We start from the raw sequence: 20242 nt of genomic DNA, 5'->3' as shown, positions 1-20242 counted from the left end.
TTCAAGTAAAAAAAAAAAATATCAACTCATTGTTTTATTAGGAAACGGTCTAAAATAAATAACAACCCACTTTTGTTATTTTTTTACGAAAACCATAGAAAAAAAAATAATAAGAGAAAAACACAACACGATAATACTTTAAAAGGAAAGAAAATTTAAGAAGAAACAAAACATAAACGATACACAATGTATTTTGAAACGCGTGCGTAACTGGCTTTTTTTTTCTAGTTTTGTATCCTTAACAAGCTAAGGCAGTAAAAGTCGATATTTTCAAAATACCAATCTACGAGTATAAAAGACTTTATCTCTCAACTTTATAACTTTGTCAGAGCATTAGCAACAGCAGCAATAGCAGAATTTGTTTTTCTTCTTTTAGAGGAGATATGTTTAGCTTTTTTAGATTTCAAGAATAAAATGTGCAATGAAGGTTAAACTTTTGTGCATCATTGGGGGAATTAGAAATCAGTTGAGAGTTGAGTGAAGAGAATGTATAGGCTTCTATCGCAAATTGACATTTTTTTTTTCGTTAAGTTTTCTAAATGCAATAATTGTTCGAGTTTTTTTTAAGAAATACGCAAAACCAAAACAAAATTAAAAAAAAAAATAATAGAAACCCAGTTTTTTTTTTTTTGTAAAAGGAAACTTACAAGCAACTTGTAAAGCACAATCTTTCGCTCTCTCATATTTTGATTTGTTTTAAAACTAATAGTTCACTCTGTCTTTGCTAGAAATGCCTTCCAAAGTATATTTGTCCGCTATCTACATCACGATGGATTTCGGTGAATCCTAGTTTCGTATAAAATTGTATCTGATTGGTTTCCTTGTCGGTTAGTCGGACATGTACACCGAAGGAACCGTTTGATCGTAGGGCTGCCAATAAAGCAGTTACCAGTCGCTTAGCTATGCCATCCATTGCCAGATCCTCGTTGAGTATGCCAACTGTCATCACTGACGGATGACTAACGAGGATTTCTTGTGGACAATCGTATTTAAAATTGTAGAATCCATTGATAATGTCTTTTGTTGTGTCGTCAATGTTCTCTGTGGTTTCAAGTAAACTGAGGGGATATTTTTCGTGCATACTTGGTATCCAGCACATTTCAGTGTTTCGGACGAATGTCTTTAGATCAGGTGCGGCACATCCATATCCAATGATGGCATTGAATGAATTCAATGCTACCATGCAGAATTCAGGGGTGAGCGTAATGAATGGTCCGACAGTGTTGTCGGATATGCTTTCGACGAGATTTCCTAAGAATGCAGAACAAATATCAGACTTGAATACATTTTGTTACCCATTTTTAATTGCATCTTACCTGGCAGAATTTGATCGGTTGTTTTGAAAACTTCTTGACAAACTCTATTCACAGCCGGTTCGTCTATCAGAGTGAAAGGTCGAATAGTGTAATAGGATGATGTTGGAGCATCGGGTAGCTTATATATGAACAGATCGTTGCCCGAATCTACAGGCATAAGTCTCTAGAATAACAAAAATGAAATGGAACCAGATATAGTCAGTACACAGAAATTTTTTGAAGTGAAACGTGACCAACGTTAAATTTGTTCACTAAAGCGGGACATTAATAATGATAATATCGTTGACTGAGTGGAGGGAGAGCTAAATTTTGATGTCGGGCAGAGTCAGGGCCACTAGAGATGTTGTACTATGGAGAAAGAGACCCTATTTTCAATGAGCTCTTATCTATCTTAGAGATGTTACTGTGGTAAGTATTCTTAAAAACTAAAGAAGCCAACACTACACCTCGAATAAGGACTACCCAAACGTTGACGGTTTGAGGATATTGTAAGCACAGAAAATGTAATATAACTGGCTAGTTGGTGAAAAGTGTAAATAAATAATTAATTTTTGGTTATCTTTGGTGTTGCCGTACTACTAAAATACTTACAAGAGTGAATAAATTTATGCGTTTATATATAGTCTAGCTATTCAACATTAGATTTATAAAGTGTTTGGGTAATATTATTATGTGTCAGAAATTGAATAAATTCGTGTTAAATACAAATTCTGGGCCACTGTGCGACGCGACAACTCGGTGCCAATCCCTGGTCTTAAATTGTTTTTTTTTTTTGTCTGTGGGTAAGTATTGAAATTTTTACATTTAAGTACCAATTTCGACTCCTATTTTATCTCTGTAGACCTAAAAGACAAAAAGTTATTTATTTAGTATAAATGAATTGATGCTGAAATAAGATGATTCAGGCCGATCGATGCGTACACTCGGGCACTTTTGTTTTTGTTATGCATTAAAACAAACTTTTCTATCGGCCGATACTTAATCGTCCCTAATGGGAACTTTCATACATTTTCATACTTATTAACTATCAGCCGATAGAAAGTCTCTTTTGTGCTAGGGCGCCCTAAATCTAAATAAATTATTTAATATTTATTTTCATCTAAAAAAAAAAAAAAACAATTCACACCAAAACAGAAACCTTGAAACCTGAAACAATAATGCATCTTTCATCCACCTTAAAGAAGTGGAAAGTAAAACAACATGGCTTTTGCTGTAAAAAAAGCTAAGAAGATATTAAATTTTATTTAAAAAATATAAACCTGGAAATATAAAAACAAAATTAAATAATTAATTAAATATAACAATTAAATACATGGTTATAATAATAACCACATAATAAAATATGTTACATAAACAATTGAACACCAAATCCTTAAATTGTCGCATTTTCCTCCCTAGTTTCCATATTTTCATTTTTATCCACTGTAAAAGCAGATTAAAATTCTGAAAATAAAAATAAAAAAAACATAGCAATCAATTTTTAAAAAATGTCAATAAAAAATATTATAAAATATAAAAATCAATCAAAATTCGTACGTACCGAAAAATGAACCCTTCTCGCCTGTCTTCTCGACAATTGAATAGCAGTCCTCCTGGTGATAATAAGATGCTCGTTTGGAACATATATAAATCCCAGGTTTGGCTAAATTTTTTAAAAATATAAATATGTATTAAAGATTAAACAATAAAATATTTTTTAACATACAAATACGTGTGGTCCATCACCAATCTGTTCCACGGGAAGAAGCTGTGGTAAGGCAGGAACCGTAATTTGTTGTTCCTTTAAACAAATATATAATATAATTATTATAATAAAAAAAAATTATATTTTTAGCTTACCAAATTGTTCTGCCTTCGAAACCAATTTCTTGGATTGGACCATGTTCTGCTTCCAAACTAAAACGAAATTCATATTTATTAAAGGTTTAACAATTCAAATTTTAAAAAAAACTCACATTTCTGAAAAATGCAACATCAATTAAATTTTCCATTTTCAATTCTTATTTTTATTTTCTTTGAAATTTTTTTTTTGTAAGTTCTTCAGCCTTGAATATTTTCAGTCGATCGACACTAAAATTTCTCGAAATTTCATTGCTTAGGTAAACTTTTTTGCAATAAGTGGATGGGAATTATAAAGCTGGATTGAATCTTTACTACTGAAATTGAATGAAAAGAAAATTTGGTTTGGTTTTTTACTAAATGATAAGAAAATTTGGTTTGGTTTTTTACTAAACAGTTTTTTACTAGGACAGTTGACAGATGACACAACAGTTGGGAGGTGACATGACAAGTGACAGGTGACAAGAAGAGTGGCAGGTGACAGATTACAGGTGATAGGTGACAAATGACAGGTGACATGACAGTTGACAAGTGACAGGTGACGTGACAAGTGACAGGTGGTAGGTGACAAGTGACAGATGACAGGCGACAGATGACAGAGGGCAGATGACAGGTGATAGGTGACATGACAGGTGACAGGACAGTCATCGTTACCTGTCATGTCACCTGGCATCTGTCACTTGTCACCTGTCATCTGTCACTTGTCATGCCACCTGTCATGTCACCTGTCACTTGTCATGCCACCTGTCATGTCATCTGTCACCTGGCATCTGTCACTTATCACCTGTCATGTCACTTGTCATCTGTCACTTGTCACCTGTCATGTCACCTGTCATCTGTCACTTGTCAAATGTCATCTATCACCTGTCACTTGTCATGTCACCTGTCACTTGTCAACTGTCATGTCACCTGTCACTTCTCATGTCACCTCCCAACTGTTGTGTCATCTGTCAACTGTCCAATATGTTTAGTAAAAAACCAAACCAAATTTTCTTTTCATTCAATTTCAGTAGTAAAGATTCAATCCAGCTTTATAATTCCCATCCACTTATTGCAAAAAAGTTTACCTAAGCAATGAAATTTCGAGAAATTTTAGTGTCGATCGACTGAAAATATTCAAGGCTGAAGAACTTACAACAAAAAAAATTTCAAAGAAAATAAAAATAAGAATTGAAAATGGAAAATTTAATTGATGTTGCATTTTTCAGAAATGTGAGTTTTTTTTTTAAATTTGAATTGTTAAACCTTTAATAAATATGAATTTCGTTTTAGTTTGGAAGCAGAACATGGTCCAATCCAAGAAATTGGTTTCGAAGGCAGAACAATTTGGTAAGCTAAAAATATAATTTTTTTTTATTATAATAATTATATTATATATTTGTTTAAAGGAACAACAAATTACGGTTCCTGCCTTACCACAGCTTCTTCCCGTGGAACAGATTGGTGATGGACCACACGTATTTGTATGTTAAAAAATATTTTATTGTTTAATCTTTAATACATATTTATATTTTTAAAAAATTTAGCCAAACCTGGGATTTATATATGTTCCAAACGAGCATCTTATTATCACCAGGAGGACTGCTATTCAATTGTCGAGAAGACAGGCGAGAAGGGTTCATTTTTCGGTACGTACGAATTTTGATTGATTTTTATATTTTATAATATTTTTTATTGACATTTTTTAAAAATTGATTGCTATGTTTTTTTTATTTTTATTTTCAGAATTTTAATCTGCTTTTACAGTGGATAAAAATGAAAATATGGAAACTAGGGAGGAAAATGCGACAATTTAAGGATTTGGTGTTCAATTGTTTATGTAACATATTTTATTATGTGGTTATTATTATAACCATGTATTTAATTGTTATATTTAATTAATTATTTAATTTTGTTTTTATATTTCCAGGTTTATATTTTTTAAATAAAATTTAATATCTTCTTAGCTTTTTTTACAGCAAAAGCCATGTTGTTTTACTTTCCACTTCTTTAAGGTGGATGAAAGATGCATTATTTTTTCAGGTTTCAAGGTTTCTGTTTTGGTGTGAATTGTTTTTTTTTTTTAGATGAAAATAAATATTAAATAATTTATTTAGATTTAGGGCGCCCCAGCACAAGAGAGACTTTCTATCGGCTGATAGTTAATAAGTATGAAAATGTATGAAAGTTCCCATTAGGGACGATTAAGTATCGGCCGATAGAAAAGTTTGTTTTAATGCATAACAAAAACAAAAGTGCCCGAGTGTGCGCATCGATCGGCCTGAATCATCTTATTTATACTAAATAAATACCTTTTTGTCTTTTAGGTCTACAGAGATAAAATAGGAGTCGAAATTGGTACTTAAATGTTAAGATTTCAATACTTACCCACAGACAAAAAAAAAACAATTTAAGACAAGGGATTGGCACCGAGTTGTCGCGTCGCACAGTGGTCCAGAATTTGCATTTAACACGAATTTATTCAATTTCTGACACAAATTAATATTACCCAAACACCTTATAAATCTAATGTTGAATAGCTAGACTATATAATAAAGCATAAATTTATTCAGTCTTGTAAGAATTTTATTAGTACGGCAACACTAAAGATAATAAAATGTAACACTGCCCAACACACAAAAATTTTCCAGACCGTTGTTTATCATTTCTTCCTAAATGGAGTTTGCTGATTCCGAAAACAACAAGCTTTTTCTAGCAGCTCTAGTTTTTAATTTATTCATACGTGAAAAGGCATACAAATTCATAAAATTTTTTTTATGTTAAATTCTGTTTTTTATTAAAAAAGTTGCCTAAGGTTCGATAAAAAAATTTCTGTAAAATGTTAACAAACTGTTAAAATAAGCATAACTTTAAAATTAGTACGAAATTACCCCCAAAGTTTTAAGATTTCCCATACAAAATACACGTAAGTTTTAGAGATTTTTTTATACAGCACCGCTAAATTTTATGCTATTTCAATTAATCAAAAAGCATATTACTCAGAATTGAACGTTCTATAAAAGTGTCATAGGTGATTTTACTGTAACTGCCAATAGTGAGACAGGACAGGACATGAAAGCTAATTTTTCATGATGTTTTTTTTTTTTTTTTGTCTTATTTGGGTTTGATTTCAGAAATGACTAAATCTACCACAAAATTGTATACAACAAACAAAGTTGTAGAGAAAAAAGTTTTTAGAATTGAATCTCTATCATTGATATTTCTCGAGATAAAAAGCTTATAGGCAGGACGGCCACTGCAGGAACGCTCAACTCATCGATAATTTCAAATTGGAAGTGAAAGAGGGCTATTAGTAGTTATGAAAACCACAGGTCTCCTATCTTAAATCCAATACAGTTTGAATTGCTTCCACTCAATTCTTAAATTTTATATCTGTATTGGTGAATAATAACATACATTTTTTTAGCTTTTCTGCTAGGAAATTTGTTTTGAAATTTAATTATTTAAATATTAATGATTTTGAGTTAATTCCGAATAAAACACTATCTGTATCTGTAGGCTTTTGAATACTTACGGACAGCCAATCTAAAATGACATTAATAAAATAAAAAAAAACTATACAAATTTAATTTAAGACTTAAAAACTTTAACCTCTTGCGGACATAATTATGGTGGCTGTGAGCATTTTTTTTTATTTGATATTATTACCTGTAAATCTGCAGTTAAACCACCTCGGAATACCCACGGTTCTTGATCACCAGACATAAAATTCTCCTTCCATCCTTTACTAAACCCTGTAAAGTAGTTTTTTATTAATTAAATTTTAAATTCATTCCAAATTATTTTAAGGCAAACCCTTACATGTATAACTGCCTTGGGTATATGAATAAACATTACTTGGGAAATGAGCAAGAGATAACCATTTAACAAATGCATTCAAAAGCATTAAAGTCCCCGCCATATCCCACACATACGAAAAGAGATCATAGCATATTTCCTTATTTGCACAGCGAGATAATTTATTAGAGAGATTCTGCACCGATTGACATAGACCAGAAAATTTTTCAGCTCTTTCTTCCCATTCAACAACCTAAAAAATACAGAAGTTAAAAAAAAAGAATGCAAGAAAAAAGGATGTATGGTTTACTTCTGGTTTAGGAGGATCACTTTTCTTACGAACACCCAATAACACACTAGCATTTGCTTTGAGCCAATTAAATTCGTTCAGCAACTTGGAGCCACGACTACCATGTTCAAATGGAAGGTAAAATAGATCGCATAGTAAATACAAGTCATCTACGGTTATCAATTGATCGTTGAGCTTATCATCATCGTCGGCCATTTCTGTATTTGATATGGGTGATGGTTCTGAACTTTCTACCTGCATACTATTTGCCGAACAAGTCTGCAAAAATAACAACATTTTAAGAATTTTCTTAGAGAAGATCTTGAACTAAATACAAACATTAAACTCATTGACTGTCTCAGACATAATAACATCATCGGAACCAATTTTGCCAACTTCCTTGGGAGATGTTTGTGAGGCTAGGCTACTGCTACATTCCATCGGTTCGTTACCACTAAAAGGTGACAAATTATTCTCTTCCATTTGAACTGCATCGATTCCATCTCGTTTTTCTACTACATCATTTACAGATGTAGAAGATGTAACTGGTTCCGTAATCACATTTGCTTGATTAACTTCATTCGTCAAACAATCATCATCGATTGGATAATCCGCAGGTTCAATTTCATTATTTGTCTTAATCGACGAAGTCTTAATTTCAATTTCATCACAAGGTTCATCATTTGTTGATGAATTGATAATTTCAACATCTTCAATAGGTGCCTTAGTTTCTTCAACTTCATTCTTCACATGCATTATGGGCACTGGGACACTGGATATGGGTATCTTTTTTGGCATTTCTATTGTGGTTGCAACATTGGTGGTTATTGGATTTAGGATATCATCATTAGTAACAACTTTAGTGGCTGAAACTAATGAATTCATTACAGCATTCGATATTGGATTAACACTTGACGAATTTACTGTGCTGCAAACATCGGCTAGTGCTTGTAGTTGGTTGGTGTTCACTTCAGGAACTGTTGATGTTTTTGAATTTGTCGATGTTGTTGTTGTGGTTGTCAGACTCATGCATGTATTTATAGACGGAATAATTGGGATAATTGGCATAACCACTGTAAAGGGAAATCATAAATATATTAATCTATGGTTAATTTGAATATATGTATTAGTTTTTTTTTAATATTGAAAAGTAGCAGTTTTCAAAGCATCACACAGAGTTACACAATTTTTCTAAATATGAACAGTTTATGTTAACAAAATGGGTTTTACGATATTGTGTTACAGACATCGGGATCAAGTTGATGATAAAATCTGTGAACGGCAACTTTTTATATACTCTCAAAAACGATGAAATAAGGAGGATGGGATTTGATGGTCTGCGGAGCATTTTCCTGGCATGGAAAGGGTCCATTAGTTAGATGGATGGCAGAATGGACAAATTCTCCTATCTTAATATGATAGAATAATAGTTCTTGACATGCCACTAAACATATATCGTCCCGTTTCTGCCTGAACCACGTATTTACAAAAAAAATTTTGATCATTCCTTAAAATAAATATACATTTTTCTCAAAATTAAAAATATGAATTGAACAAAGGGAAATCAAGTTATGTTTTAGACATATTAATTGAATTATTTGTACACTTAAACCCTTGCAGCTATTCTATCTGTAAGTTTTAGAGTAATGTTTAACAGAAAAAAAAAATCTTTTAAAAAAATGTACTTACGAGGTTCAAGCAGAAACGGAACGATATGTATAAAATAGGCATTTTAAAAAAATTGTCACACTCATGAAACTTGACTTTTGAGATAAGAACCAAGGATCAAAAAAGTCTTTGAGAAAAACTTGGGTGGAAGGGTGTTTTTGGCGCGCAAGAGGGAGGGGGTAAAGGTCCAAAATATAGTGAAAAAATTGTGTGTGAAATATCATCATATGGAAGTTTCACAGCTGAAACGGACTAAGTAAAAAAAAAAAAAAAAATCCAAATCTAGTGCCAAAATCTGCGCAGGTTTGACTCTACTAACGTCTTTTATTAATTTGATTCAAAAGTGTTTCGATTCAAATTGTCGTTTGTTCGAAAAAAATATTCACCATAAGATTCAATGGAAACGTATTTACTTTAACTCGTTATATGTATCTCTGAATTCACTTGGTTCACTTCAGCTCTAAGCCCTCCATATGAGACATGTTTTTGGTAAAAGGGTGTTTTTTGATGGGTTGAGCTCTGTGTGAGAAAGGTATTGTAACATCTGACATACATTTTATTCATTTTTTAAACTTGGTGAAAAAGTTTCGTTTCTTATAAGAGTTAAGAATCTAAAAAGTCTACAAAATTATCTTGAAAAGGGTGTTTTTTTTTTAAGAAATGATGAAATTCGGAATTAGTACCACAAAAGACAAAAATGTTACACCAACTAAAATCGGTACATATGTTTCATTTATAATTGAAACCAAGAATCTAAGCAGTTCATACAAATATTTTAGGTGAAAAGGTGTTTTTTTTTTTTGGTAAATAAGGAAAATCCGCTATAAGTCCGATGAAATCAATGTTAAAAAAGTTACAAATTTATTAAAAATGTTGTCTTACCTATGGGAATTACAAACAAATAAGTTTATACATTTTTTTTCATGTGAAAATGTTTTTTTTAAGTGAAAACAAAAATGATGGGTCACCCTAATAAAATTTGGTAAAAACGTATAAAAGTATAAAGAGTTTTTATAAAAAAAATTCGGTGAAACGTTGTTTTTTTTTTAAGAGACAGTAAAATCTGTAATTGGTCCCAAAAGCCAATGATTCATTTTATTTTTGGTTTCGATGACAAATTGAACGTTTAAACTTAAGTTCTTAGACGTTTTACACGAATTATAAAAATAGTTCATAAACTTACTTGTAACTTGAGGTTGCGGTTTAGTAATCGGTCCCCAAGCTTCTTTTTCAACCGAAAACTCAGGCAACCATTCCAGAATTGCGTTTCTAAAATAGAATATTAAAAATAAAACACATACGGAAGTAAAATACAATGTTACTTACTTTAATGCAACTCTCGGATGGTAAATGTTCTTTGACAAACAAGTAGGGACTCCTTCGTTGCTGATGCCATCATCGTTTTCCGTTTCCAATTTTATATCTGCAGAAAATGAACCTTAAACGATAATATTATAAAAAACATTCAAACTAAAATAATTTATTTAATACTTACTGTTAATCTTATTATCTAAGCTGCATTTCGACCAATAAGCGAGAGTGTGTATGGCAATTGTATTGGCATGGAATTCACAATTAGGATTTGTCATTACTCCACGCAAATATGGAATTAATTCGGGAGACCGGCCCGAATATGGACCCAGGAACACACGCTTCTGATCATAATCATTGGCGTGCAGATTATCCCATATGACAGGAGGACGACGTAAAACTTCGGTTATTTCTTGAATTGATTCTAGGGTAATTATTTTCGAGATAACCTTAGTACCAGTCCACATAATATCGATGTCAACATTAAGTTTGGATCCCAATGTATTCAAGTATTCGGATTCCGTAACTGTGGGAACAGCTCGAGAACTGCAGTATTGTGTTGGACAGAAGAGAAACTTTGGATTGTTTAAATGAGAAAAGATTTCATTTGTAACTGAAACCTAAAAAAAAAAACAAGATTTAAATTTTTAAAATGCATTTTCACTTTTGTTTAAACAATTTTTTTCAAGTTTACCTGAGCATTACCAAAAGTTTGAAAGATCTCCTTATCAGCCTTAGATAATTCTGACTCAATGTCATCGAACAGAAGAGCGAATGCTTCGCATCCGAATTGAGCAACCTGTTCGAGTTTTCGTTTGAGTGTTTGTAATTCCTTTTGATTGCTGTAATTCATATCCAGACCTGGCGAGAGGGCATAGTAGAACACTATACCTTGTTCCTTTGCTGCAGCAATGAGACCTATGAAGGAAGATTTAGAGCAAATTTAACTATGATTCTTTCATATACGTTTTTTTAGGAGTCAAATATGTACACTCTTTAAACTACTTTTAAGAAAAACCCGACTTTTTTCAAATTTTGAAATGCATTGGGTAAACTCCAGTTTAAGTAAAACAACAAATATGAATATGGCCTAATCTGTGAGAAGTAAATCAGTACTTTGAACAAATTCTTAGTTTTTCTGTCCAGTAATTTTTCACTGGTAGTGGTTAATTCAAAGACACATTTTATAGAGAGTCAGACGTGTAATAAATTTCCCTAAGGCACCGAGGAGTCCCTGAATTCCACGAGGGAAGAATGATGGACATGTACATTGTACATACCTACAACACATAACTACAAAAATGCCTATCGGACGATAGAAAATCTGTCTTGTGCGGGGGCGCCCTAAATCTAAATTAATTATTTAATATTTTTATGTTTACCTAAAATAAAAACAATTCTTTTCTGAAAACCAAATAAACACCAAACCAGAAACATTAAATCCTGAAAAAAAAAATAATGTTTCTTTCATCCAGGTTAAAGTGGAAAGTAAAACAACATGGTTTTTGCTGTAAAAAAAGCTAAGAAAATATTAAATTTTATTTAAAAAAACTGGTATATCTCGATTTCCGGCAAAACTACAAATCCTATAGAAAAAAGTTGTATGGCAAAGTTGTAGGTAATGAAAAGATCTACAACTTTTGTATCAACAATTATTTCACATAACCTCAAAATTCATGTGAAAAATTCAAAAAACCGAGTTTTTGGTTTTTTATTTTTATCTTTTTCAAAAACAAAAATTTTTTCTACGAAATTTGGTGAAAACTTACCTTATTATGTCCCAAATACACTGCAATTTATTTAATTTAAAATATTAATTTGTTTACCTTATTTTGACTTAAAGCCTAGTACGCAGATCGCGCTAAAATTTATCTTTCATACAAATTTCCTCCAAAGATAAATTTTAGCGAGGATTTTTAGCCAGGTAGTACGCAGTTCACGCGCTAAAGTCGAATTCTCATCTACTAATTTTGCAAAAAGTCTCCACTCAATTTAGCTCGCGAAATAATACTCAGCGCATTTTTTCACAGATAAATTTAGACATTTTTGTGGTTGTTGTTGTTGCTGCAAGGAATAAGAGGCAAAAAAACCTTGGAATATATAAAAGAAGAGGAATAAAACAAAATGAGAGCGTAAAAAAGGTATTCTGCAGGTAAAAAAAATATGTAATGTAATATTGAATGTAAGCTGGTATAAGTAAATGAAACTGTGATTCAGCCGTTATTTTTAAATTTAAATTTATCTTGGCTTTTAGCGAACGCGTGTAGAGATAAAAATTGTCGAGATAAAATTTAGTTTAGCGCGATCTGCGTACTGGGCTTAATACCAAAAAAACACCCTAATTTTCAATCGCAAATTCACGTGTCAAAATATCAGCTTTTTTCCAAAAGTCGGTGGGCATTTCGTTCATTAAAATGTCTATTTTCTGATGGTGTAAAAAGAAATTATGTACATTAGTATACTATAGAACATGTTCTGGTAAAATTCAAAAAATGGAAAAAGCTTGAATTCGAAAAAAAATTTTTATCATTGTTTGCAATTTTGGCCTATTTATTCAAATTTACACTTAATTACTCAAAAAACGTAAGATTTCATGTAACATTGATAAATCTTACGTTTTTTGAGTAATTAAAGTGTAAATTTGAATAAATAGGCCAAAATTGTAAACAATGATAAAATTTTTTTTTCGAATTCAAGCTTTTTCCATTTTTTGAATTTTTCCAGAACATGTTCTATAGTATACTAATGTAAATTTTTTTTTACACCATCAGAAAATAGACATTTTAACGAACGAAATGCCCACCGACTTTTCATTACCTACAACTTTGCCATACAACTTTTTTCTATAGGATTTGTAGTTTTGCCGGAAATCGAGATATACCATTTTTTACCATTAAAAACTCAACCCACCCACTTCCCGAACTCGACTCGCCCGTAATTTATTTTTCCTTTAATTTTCACCGTATTCACCTCCTTTTCCAATGGGTTTCATTCTACTATGATTTTTTTTGGTTTAAAAAATTATCGACCCTGGTCTACTAGAAATATAAAAACAAAATAAAATTAATTAAATATAACAATCAAATGTGTACATGTTTTTAAGTTTTAATTTTTCGGACTTACCGCGATTTAATTTGTTTATTAAACGAAATGAATCGATTAAAATTTCCCGAAGTTTCGACAGGGTTACACTTGTTGTGGTCATGGGTTGACTATTGGTTTGTGGGTAGTTGTTGTTTTTTTTTTTCTTTTTTCTCTATTCTCTCGCTTCATGTTGTCTTGTGCGGAGATTGTACCAGTGCGTTTTTTGTGCATAGATTGGAGCTTGTTGTTGCAATTTTTTTCTGTTAAGCTTTATCGTGTTAAGCAGTGGATCCCAAGAAGAAAAGAGATTAAAACTTTGGTCGCGGTTGAAATTTGAATGCATTTTAATTTCAATTGCTTCTCTTACCAATCTGGGTACATAATTACGTTCGGTGGAGATGGATTTTGCTTGATCAAATCTGATAAAGTGATCATCATTATAAGCCAAATGCTCACAAATAGCTGATTTTGTCACTTCGTTCTTTTGAATTGTTTTGTTGTTCACAAGATTACGTGAATTCACAACAACAACAACAATCAGAAAAATTGCAACAACAAGATCCAATCTATGCACAAAAAACGCACCGGTACATTCTCCGCACAGGACAACATGAAGCGAGAGAATAGAGAAAAAAGGAAAAAAAAAACAACAACTACCCACAAACCAACGTCAACCCATGGCCACGACAAGTGTAACCCTGTCGAAACTTCGGGAAATTTTAATCGATTCATTTCGTTTGATAAACAAATTAAATCGCGGTAAGTCCGAAAAATGAAAACTTAAAAACATGTATTTGATTGTTATATTTAATTAATTATATTTTGTTTTTATATTTCCAGGTTTATATTTTTTAAATAAAATTTAATATTTTCTTAGCTTTTTTTACAGCAAAAACCATGTTGTTTTACTTTTCACTTTAACCTGGATGAAAGAAACATTATTTTTTTCAGGATTTAATGTTTCTGGTTTGGTGTTTATTTGGTTTTATGAAAAGAATTGTTTTTATTTTAGGTGAACATAAAAATATTAAATAATTAATTAAGATTTAGGGCGCCCCCGCACAAGAGAGATTTTGTATCGGCCGATAGTTAATAAGTATGAAAATGTATGAAAGTTCCCATTAGGACGATTAAGTATCGGCCGATAGAAAAGTTTGTTTTGATGCATAACAAAAACAGCCAAACTCAAGCCAACGATTGATCGACCTAAATCATCTAACTTTAGCATCAATGATTAAGATTCTTAATATTTTATGTATTGAGTCAGTCTAAAACACTTGCTTCATAGCTTCAATCAAAGTTTAGAGGTCATTACAACGATGTAAAATGTTAAATAAGAGTGATGTTTAATACTAATAATTTCATAAGTAATAAAAACTTCCTTAGTGATATGCATAACTCTTTGGAAAGTGATAGTGATTAATTTATGTATATATATGTATAACTTATTTATAATAACTTTAACAATTTATTTAGCTTTTAAAATAATGCAATCTAAATAGTAAAACATAAGCAAACAATTAGATATAAATAAAAATTAAAACAAGTTCGCTGCTCAGCTCTTTTAAATCAAAATATTTTAGATTTATGTGTTTAAGAGCCGTTTGCTGAATCCAAACTTATGTCGAATTCCTTTGAGCCACTTGCAGTCGCTACTCAAGTCGATATTTTTTGACTGTTTAGGAAATTAAAAAAAGTTAGCGATCTCTTTTTTTTGAATGTGTTTGTGTCCAAGTGACCGATAAAAAATAAATGAATTTATAAAACTTCATAGAAAGAACAAAACAACTTAAAATTTGTTTATTTTGTTCACTAAGGGCCCATTTTTCAATAGTCAGATAAACCTTAATTAGAGCGTATTCCTAGGAATTAAAATGTTTTTATATTGACTTTTATTCTTCCGTTAGTCTAACTGAAGATTGAAAAATCAGAGCTAAAAATGATTTATTTTTTACAAATAAACAAAAATTGGCTCTGGTTCTTTTGCTTTTTCTGTTAAAATAACTGCTTAACATGAATTATTTAACTTCACAGAAATTAGTTAATAACTTTTTCTTAACAGCGCAGTTAAAAATCACTTCGTCGTTTCGACGAATGGTTAGCTTAAACGTACTACAAATAAGGTTGGCTTTTTAGGGTTAAATAATTTAAGCGTCCCATATGTTAACTCTGTTACCAGCTTTGGTTTCAAGGTCACAAGTGATTTATCTAGCAGGAAGCACATTAACTCTGTTGTTGGTCGGATATATGGAATCCTTAGAAAACTCTGGATAGCTGCAGATTTTACACCTCAAGAAACAAGACTTCGTATGATCAAAACTCTACTCCTGCCAATAATTTCTTTTTCCGAAGTTGTATATCCAAAGTTGGATTCATTGTCTGAACATAAACTCCGTGTGGCGTTCAATGATATGACGCGATATGTCTTCGGTCTTAGGAGGTATGATCATGTGTCTCCGTATAATACAAACATTCTTAATTGCAGCCTCCTTCAATATACGAATTATCGAAATTGTATCTTTCTGCATAAAATAATTAATACCGGAACACCTCAATATCTGTATGAGAAAATACAATTTTGTATTTCGTCAACGGAAAATATAAATGTTCCTTTATATCATCATTCGCCTTTGAAATTCTCTGCCAATCAGCATTAAAAAGATAAGAGAGGCAACAACATTTAAATGTTAAGTATTTAAGCTATGTATTTTCGAACCATTTCCATTCATAATAATCATGTTATAGAAAGGAAGAAGAAAATATGATAGGGAAAAAGAAGAAAAGTATTAAATTAAAAAAAAAAAAATTGTATATTATTTTAAGTAAATTATATTAAAATTTAAAATAATTGTATTTATTACTAGCTTCCCAACATGAAAAAATGCTATAAAAGACTTTGTCTTACTGTATTTGGCCAATAAAAATTGAATTGAATTGAAAAAATCCTTTTGTGCCATTTTACGCAGAGGAAAAAGTAGAGAATAAGAGTTTTAAGTTTCGATTCACCAAATGGCCCTTATAGTGGAGTAACTAAAGCTCAAAAATTGGCAATATTAGGGAACCCGGCCGAACAGCTTAGATTTTGATGATCTTTTTTTTCAAACGTCGGTAATTAAAAATACTTTAAAGTCTATAGAATAAAAATTGCCGGTGTTGCCGTTTTGATTTTTTAAATTTAATTGAAGATTTTTGTGAAAAAAAAACAAATTGTTTTCAAAAATTGTTCTTAAATTTCATAAATTAATTGATGCCAAAAGATTGTCTAGGAAATTCAAGGAAAAAAATATATGGGAGTGAGGGACAATCTTCCATAGTTCAAGCGATAGATGCAATTTTCTTATTAATTGACTTCAAACACAAAAAAAATATTTGAACACAACGGCAACACCTACAATATTCAAATATACATTTTTTAAAAGCTAGAAGCTTAGTCATATATGTAAAATTAAAATTAAGTTAATTGAATGAACGGCTTTTGAAAGAACGGTAATTAAACTCAGATTTTTGAAAAAAAAAATTATTTAAAAAATTTTAACATGTCGTTTTTTAAACTTGGTCGTTATTATTTATTTTATTTTTGTTTTATTTATGTTATTTTCAATTTTTTTTGGCCGCATTTATTATGATTTCAAATTATAAAAGGAAATGCCAATATGTATTACGGTTTATGAAAAAAATTAAAAAGTATTTCATTTTCGAAGAACTTTTTTTAATAAAAGTTTTGAAAAAAAATTTAACTTATTTTTTTTTTAAAGTTCAACATCTAAACATAAAATTATTTTTTATTCATTTAATAACCCTTACTGTTGAAAGTTGAATAGCAAAAATTTAAAGTTCCTATTTACCACAGTCTTTAAGAAAATTAATTATTTCAATGCAAAAATTCAGTTTTAATAAAAAAAAAACCATTGAAATTGAAGTAATTTTTAATTTTTTTTTTTCAAAAGTGTGACATATTTTACCTTTTTTGCTTCGAAATTCAACTGATAATATTTATGGCCAACATTTTTTTTAAATAAATTCATATTTTATTAGAAAAAGTTTGGAAAAAAGTCATTTTAAATTTTTCTAATAACATTTTTTTTTTTAATTCTGAGTTTGAGGACCATTTTTTCAAAAAGTCTTGATTAAATTTAGTGGATTTAAATTTAAGAGATAAGAATGAGCTTTTGGCTTTTTAAAAATGTATTTTAAAATATTGTAGGTGTTGCTGTTGTCTTCAAAATATTTTTTTTGTGTTTGAGGTCAGAATGTAAGAAAATTGCATTTATCGCTTAAACGATGGAAGATTGTCCCTTAGTGCCTTTTATATATTTTTCTTAAATTACCTAGAGAATCTTTTGCTATCATTTGTTGTATGAAATTTAAGCAAAAAAAATGGTTTTGTTCAAAAAAAATTTAATTTTAAAAAACAATACAGCAACACCGGCAATTTTTAATCTATAGACTTTAAAGTATTTTTCATTACCTACGTTTGAAAAAAAAATCGTCAAAATCAGAGCTGTTCGGCCGAGTTCCCTAATAATTTGCTTTAGTTACTCTACTATTAGTAATAAAATAAAACTCCTATGAATTTTAGATCTTTGGTTAAGGTCTAAATGCAACAATAATTGAAAACAAAAATTACATTAAATTCGACTAAGAAAATTGAAACAAAATGTTTCCATTCATTCTCATACAGATGTTAACAACCCTCTTTTATACACCCCAAATATTCTAATGGAAAAAATCTTACTCGACAAATGGTCAGCTTCCTCAACCGTGTACAATTCTCTCCAATAAGCTCGATGTTTGTAATCATCTTTGGGAGCGTACACATAAGAATCCATTCCCCATTTTTTGAGCCTAAAAATAGAAAAAAAAAAAACAATACTGCATTTATACTGCAAACAAAAAAAAAACCTTAAAATCAAACTTACTTTCGAAACAGATCCTTCCTTTGTTCGGTTGTCCAAGGTCGACCATAAAAACCTAAAAATAGAAAAATGCAGTGTTTTTTTTTAATACATTTTTCTAACTACACCAAATAAAACATTTTATTAACCTTCAATTACACCGCAAATAAAATTATTGTTTTTCCTTTCGGCAGCGGCCTTCTCAACATCTGCCATTTTTATTGTTTAACAACACGGAGACGGACAAGCAGCAAGACTTTGCAAAAAATAATAAATTATAAATTTGCGACAATTGTTTTTTTTTTACGCAATCAATAGCCAATGGAGTGTAATATGAAACAAGTAATTTTCAATTTTCGATGGAGAATTTAATAAATTTTCATTCAGAATCGACCAATAAATGTGTATAAGTGAATTTGCATTGCAAATTTCTGGTGAACTATTTTGCACAAGAAAAAAAACGAATGGTTTTTTTTTTACACTTGTAGACAAAAGTTGTTGAGCCGCTAGAACATTACAAAAAGTGACGTTTGGGATGCAGTTGAAAATGTTCGCGGTGTCAAATTGAGCATTGGGGGTATTTTTGGTATATAGTTGCTCAGTTTTTCGTTTTGGTAGGTTGGCAATTAGTTAGGGTGATAACACATTGTAAATAGGTTATCGATTAAAGCCTGGTACGCTGTTCGCGCTAAATTTTAGCCGAGATAAAATTCTCATACAAGTTATCGATAATTTGTATGGGATCCATTTTAGCTCAGATAAAATTTTTCGATAATTTGTATGGGAGCTAAAATTTAGCGCGAGCTGCGTACCAGGCTTAAAGCATGGTAAGCAGATCGCGCTAGTTTTTAGCTCCCATACAAATTATCGAAACATTTTTTTTTAAATGAATTCGATACAAATTATCGATAACTTGTATGGGAATTTTAGCTCCCATACAAATTATCGAAAAATTTTATCTCAGCTAAAGCCTGGTACGCTGCTCGCGCTAAATTTTAGCTCCCATACAAATTATCGAAAATTTTTAGCCGAGATAAAATGGATCCCATACAAGTTATCGATAACTTGTATGGGAATTTTATCTCAGCTAAAATTTAGCGCGAGCTGCGTACCAGGCTTAAAGCCTGGTACGCTGCTTGCGCTAAATTTTAGCTCCCATACAAATTATCGAAACATTTTAGCCGGGATAAAATGAGTCCCATACAAATTATCGATAACTTGTATGGAAACTTTATCTTGGCTAAAATTTAGCGCGAGCAGCGTACCAGGCTTAAAATGGATCACAGTACACATAATAAGGTAATGTATTCCGAAAGTTGTCAAAATTTGTTTGTCAAAAATGGGCACCAATCTGTCAGGTCGGCTTTTAATTTTTATATTTCAATCGCAGTAAACAGGAAATTTGTTTTTGTTTTAAGCCTGGTACGCTGCTCGCGCTAAATTTTAGCTCCCATACAAATTATCGAAAATTTTTAGCCGAGATAAAATGGATCCCATACAAGTTATCGATAACTTGTATGGGAATTTTATCTCGGCTAAAATTTAGCGCGAGCAGCGTACCAGGCTTTAATTTATAAAATGTAGCCTGGTGGTACGCAGCTCGCGCTAAATTTTAGCTCCCGTACAAATTATCGAAAAAAATTATCCGAGTAAAACGTATCCCATACAAATTATCGATAACTTGTATGGGAATTTTATCTCGGCTAAAATTTAGCGCGAGCTGCGTACCAGGCTTGTCATTTAAAAATATTATAAAGGCTTAACTACATTCACTTTTTGATTTCAAAAAGTGAAAAAGTGAAAAATACACACATACTACGAGCGACATCTTCATACGAAAATGAGTACCAAAATTGTGTTTAAAACTTTAAGATTATCTGTCATTAGTGAAAAAAAAATTGTGCAGTTATTTGTTTTTGTCTTGCGGTCAAGATGTGAGTACTACTGATTATTTTATTTCTTAAATTTTATTGTTTTAATTTTCTAATTTCTTTTAAACATACATGTATAAAGAAACTACAACATTAAACTGTGTACATTCATTTTCGTTCTTCATATAGCTT

The 20242-nt window shown here is 30.9% G+C and overlaps 1 protein-coding gene and 3 long non-coding RNA genes across 4 annotated transcripts; 1 reads left to right on the top strand and 3 right to left on the bottom strand.

Annotated features, from left to right (window-relative positions):
* Window positions 1-11: 11 nt before the first annotated feature.
* LOC129913135 (protein O-GlcNAcase) lies at window positions 12-18710 on the bottom strand. The gene is made up of 13 exons (XM_055991666.1): window positions 18329-18710; window positions 18204-18255; window positions 18020-18129; window positions 10895-11118; window positions 10385-10820; window positions 10216-10327; window positions 10073-10158; window positions 7561-8294; window positions 7243-7500; window positions 6957-7185; window positions 6804-6889; window positions 1317-1479; window positions 12-1251 (listed from the first exon to the last, which is right to left on the bottom strand). Exons 1-13 carry the CDS (start codon window positions 18393-18395, stop codon window positions 725-727), a joined length of 3084 nt encoding a protein of 1027 aa, XP_055847641.1. The 5' UTR covers window positions 18396-18710; the 3' UTR covers window positions 12-724.
* LOC129913140 (uncharacterized) lies at window positions 2581-3212 on the bottom strand. Its single transcript, XR_008771989.1, has 4 exons — window positions 3156-3212; window positions 3022-3096; window positions 2857-2958; window positions 2581-2759 (listed from the first exon to the last, which is right to left on the bottom strand). It is a non-coding gene; the product is annotated as an uncharacterized LOC129913140 (long non-coding RNA).
* On the top strand, window positions 2672-3313 carry LOC129913138 (uncharacterized). The gene is made up of 2 exons (XR_008771987.1): window positions 2672-3068; window positions 3151-3313. It is a non-coding gene; the product is annotated as an uncharacterized LOC129913138 (long non-coding RNA).
* Window positions 4326-4688, bottom strand: LOC129913139 (uncharacterized). Its single transcript, XR_008771988.1, has 2 exons — window positions 4572-4688; window positions 4326-4489 (listed from the first exon to the last, which is right to left on the bottom strand). It is a non-coding gene; the product is annotated as an uncharacterized LOC129913139 (long non-coding RNA).
* Window positions 18711-20242: the final 1532 nt, after the last annotated feature.

The sequence above is a fragment of the Episyrphus balteatus genome, chromosome 3 (genome assembly GCF_945859705.1).
Source record: "Episyrphus balteatus chromosome 3, idEpiBalt1.1, whole genome shotgun sequence".
In the NCBI taxonomy this organism is placed as follows: Eukaryota; Metazoa; Arthropoda; class Insecta; order Diptera; family Syrphidae; genus Episyrphus; species Episyrphus balteatus.
Note: the sequence above shows the minus strand (reverse complement) of the source record. Positions and strands in the feature narration are given on the sequence as shown.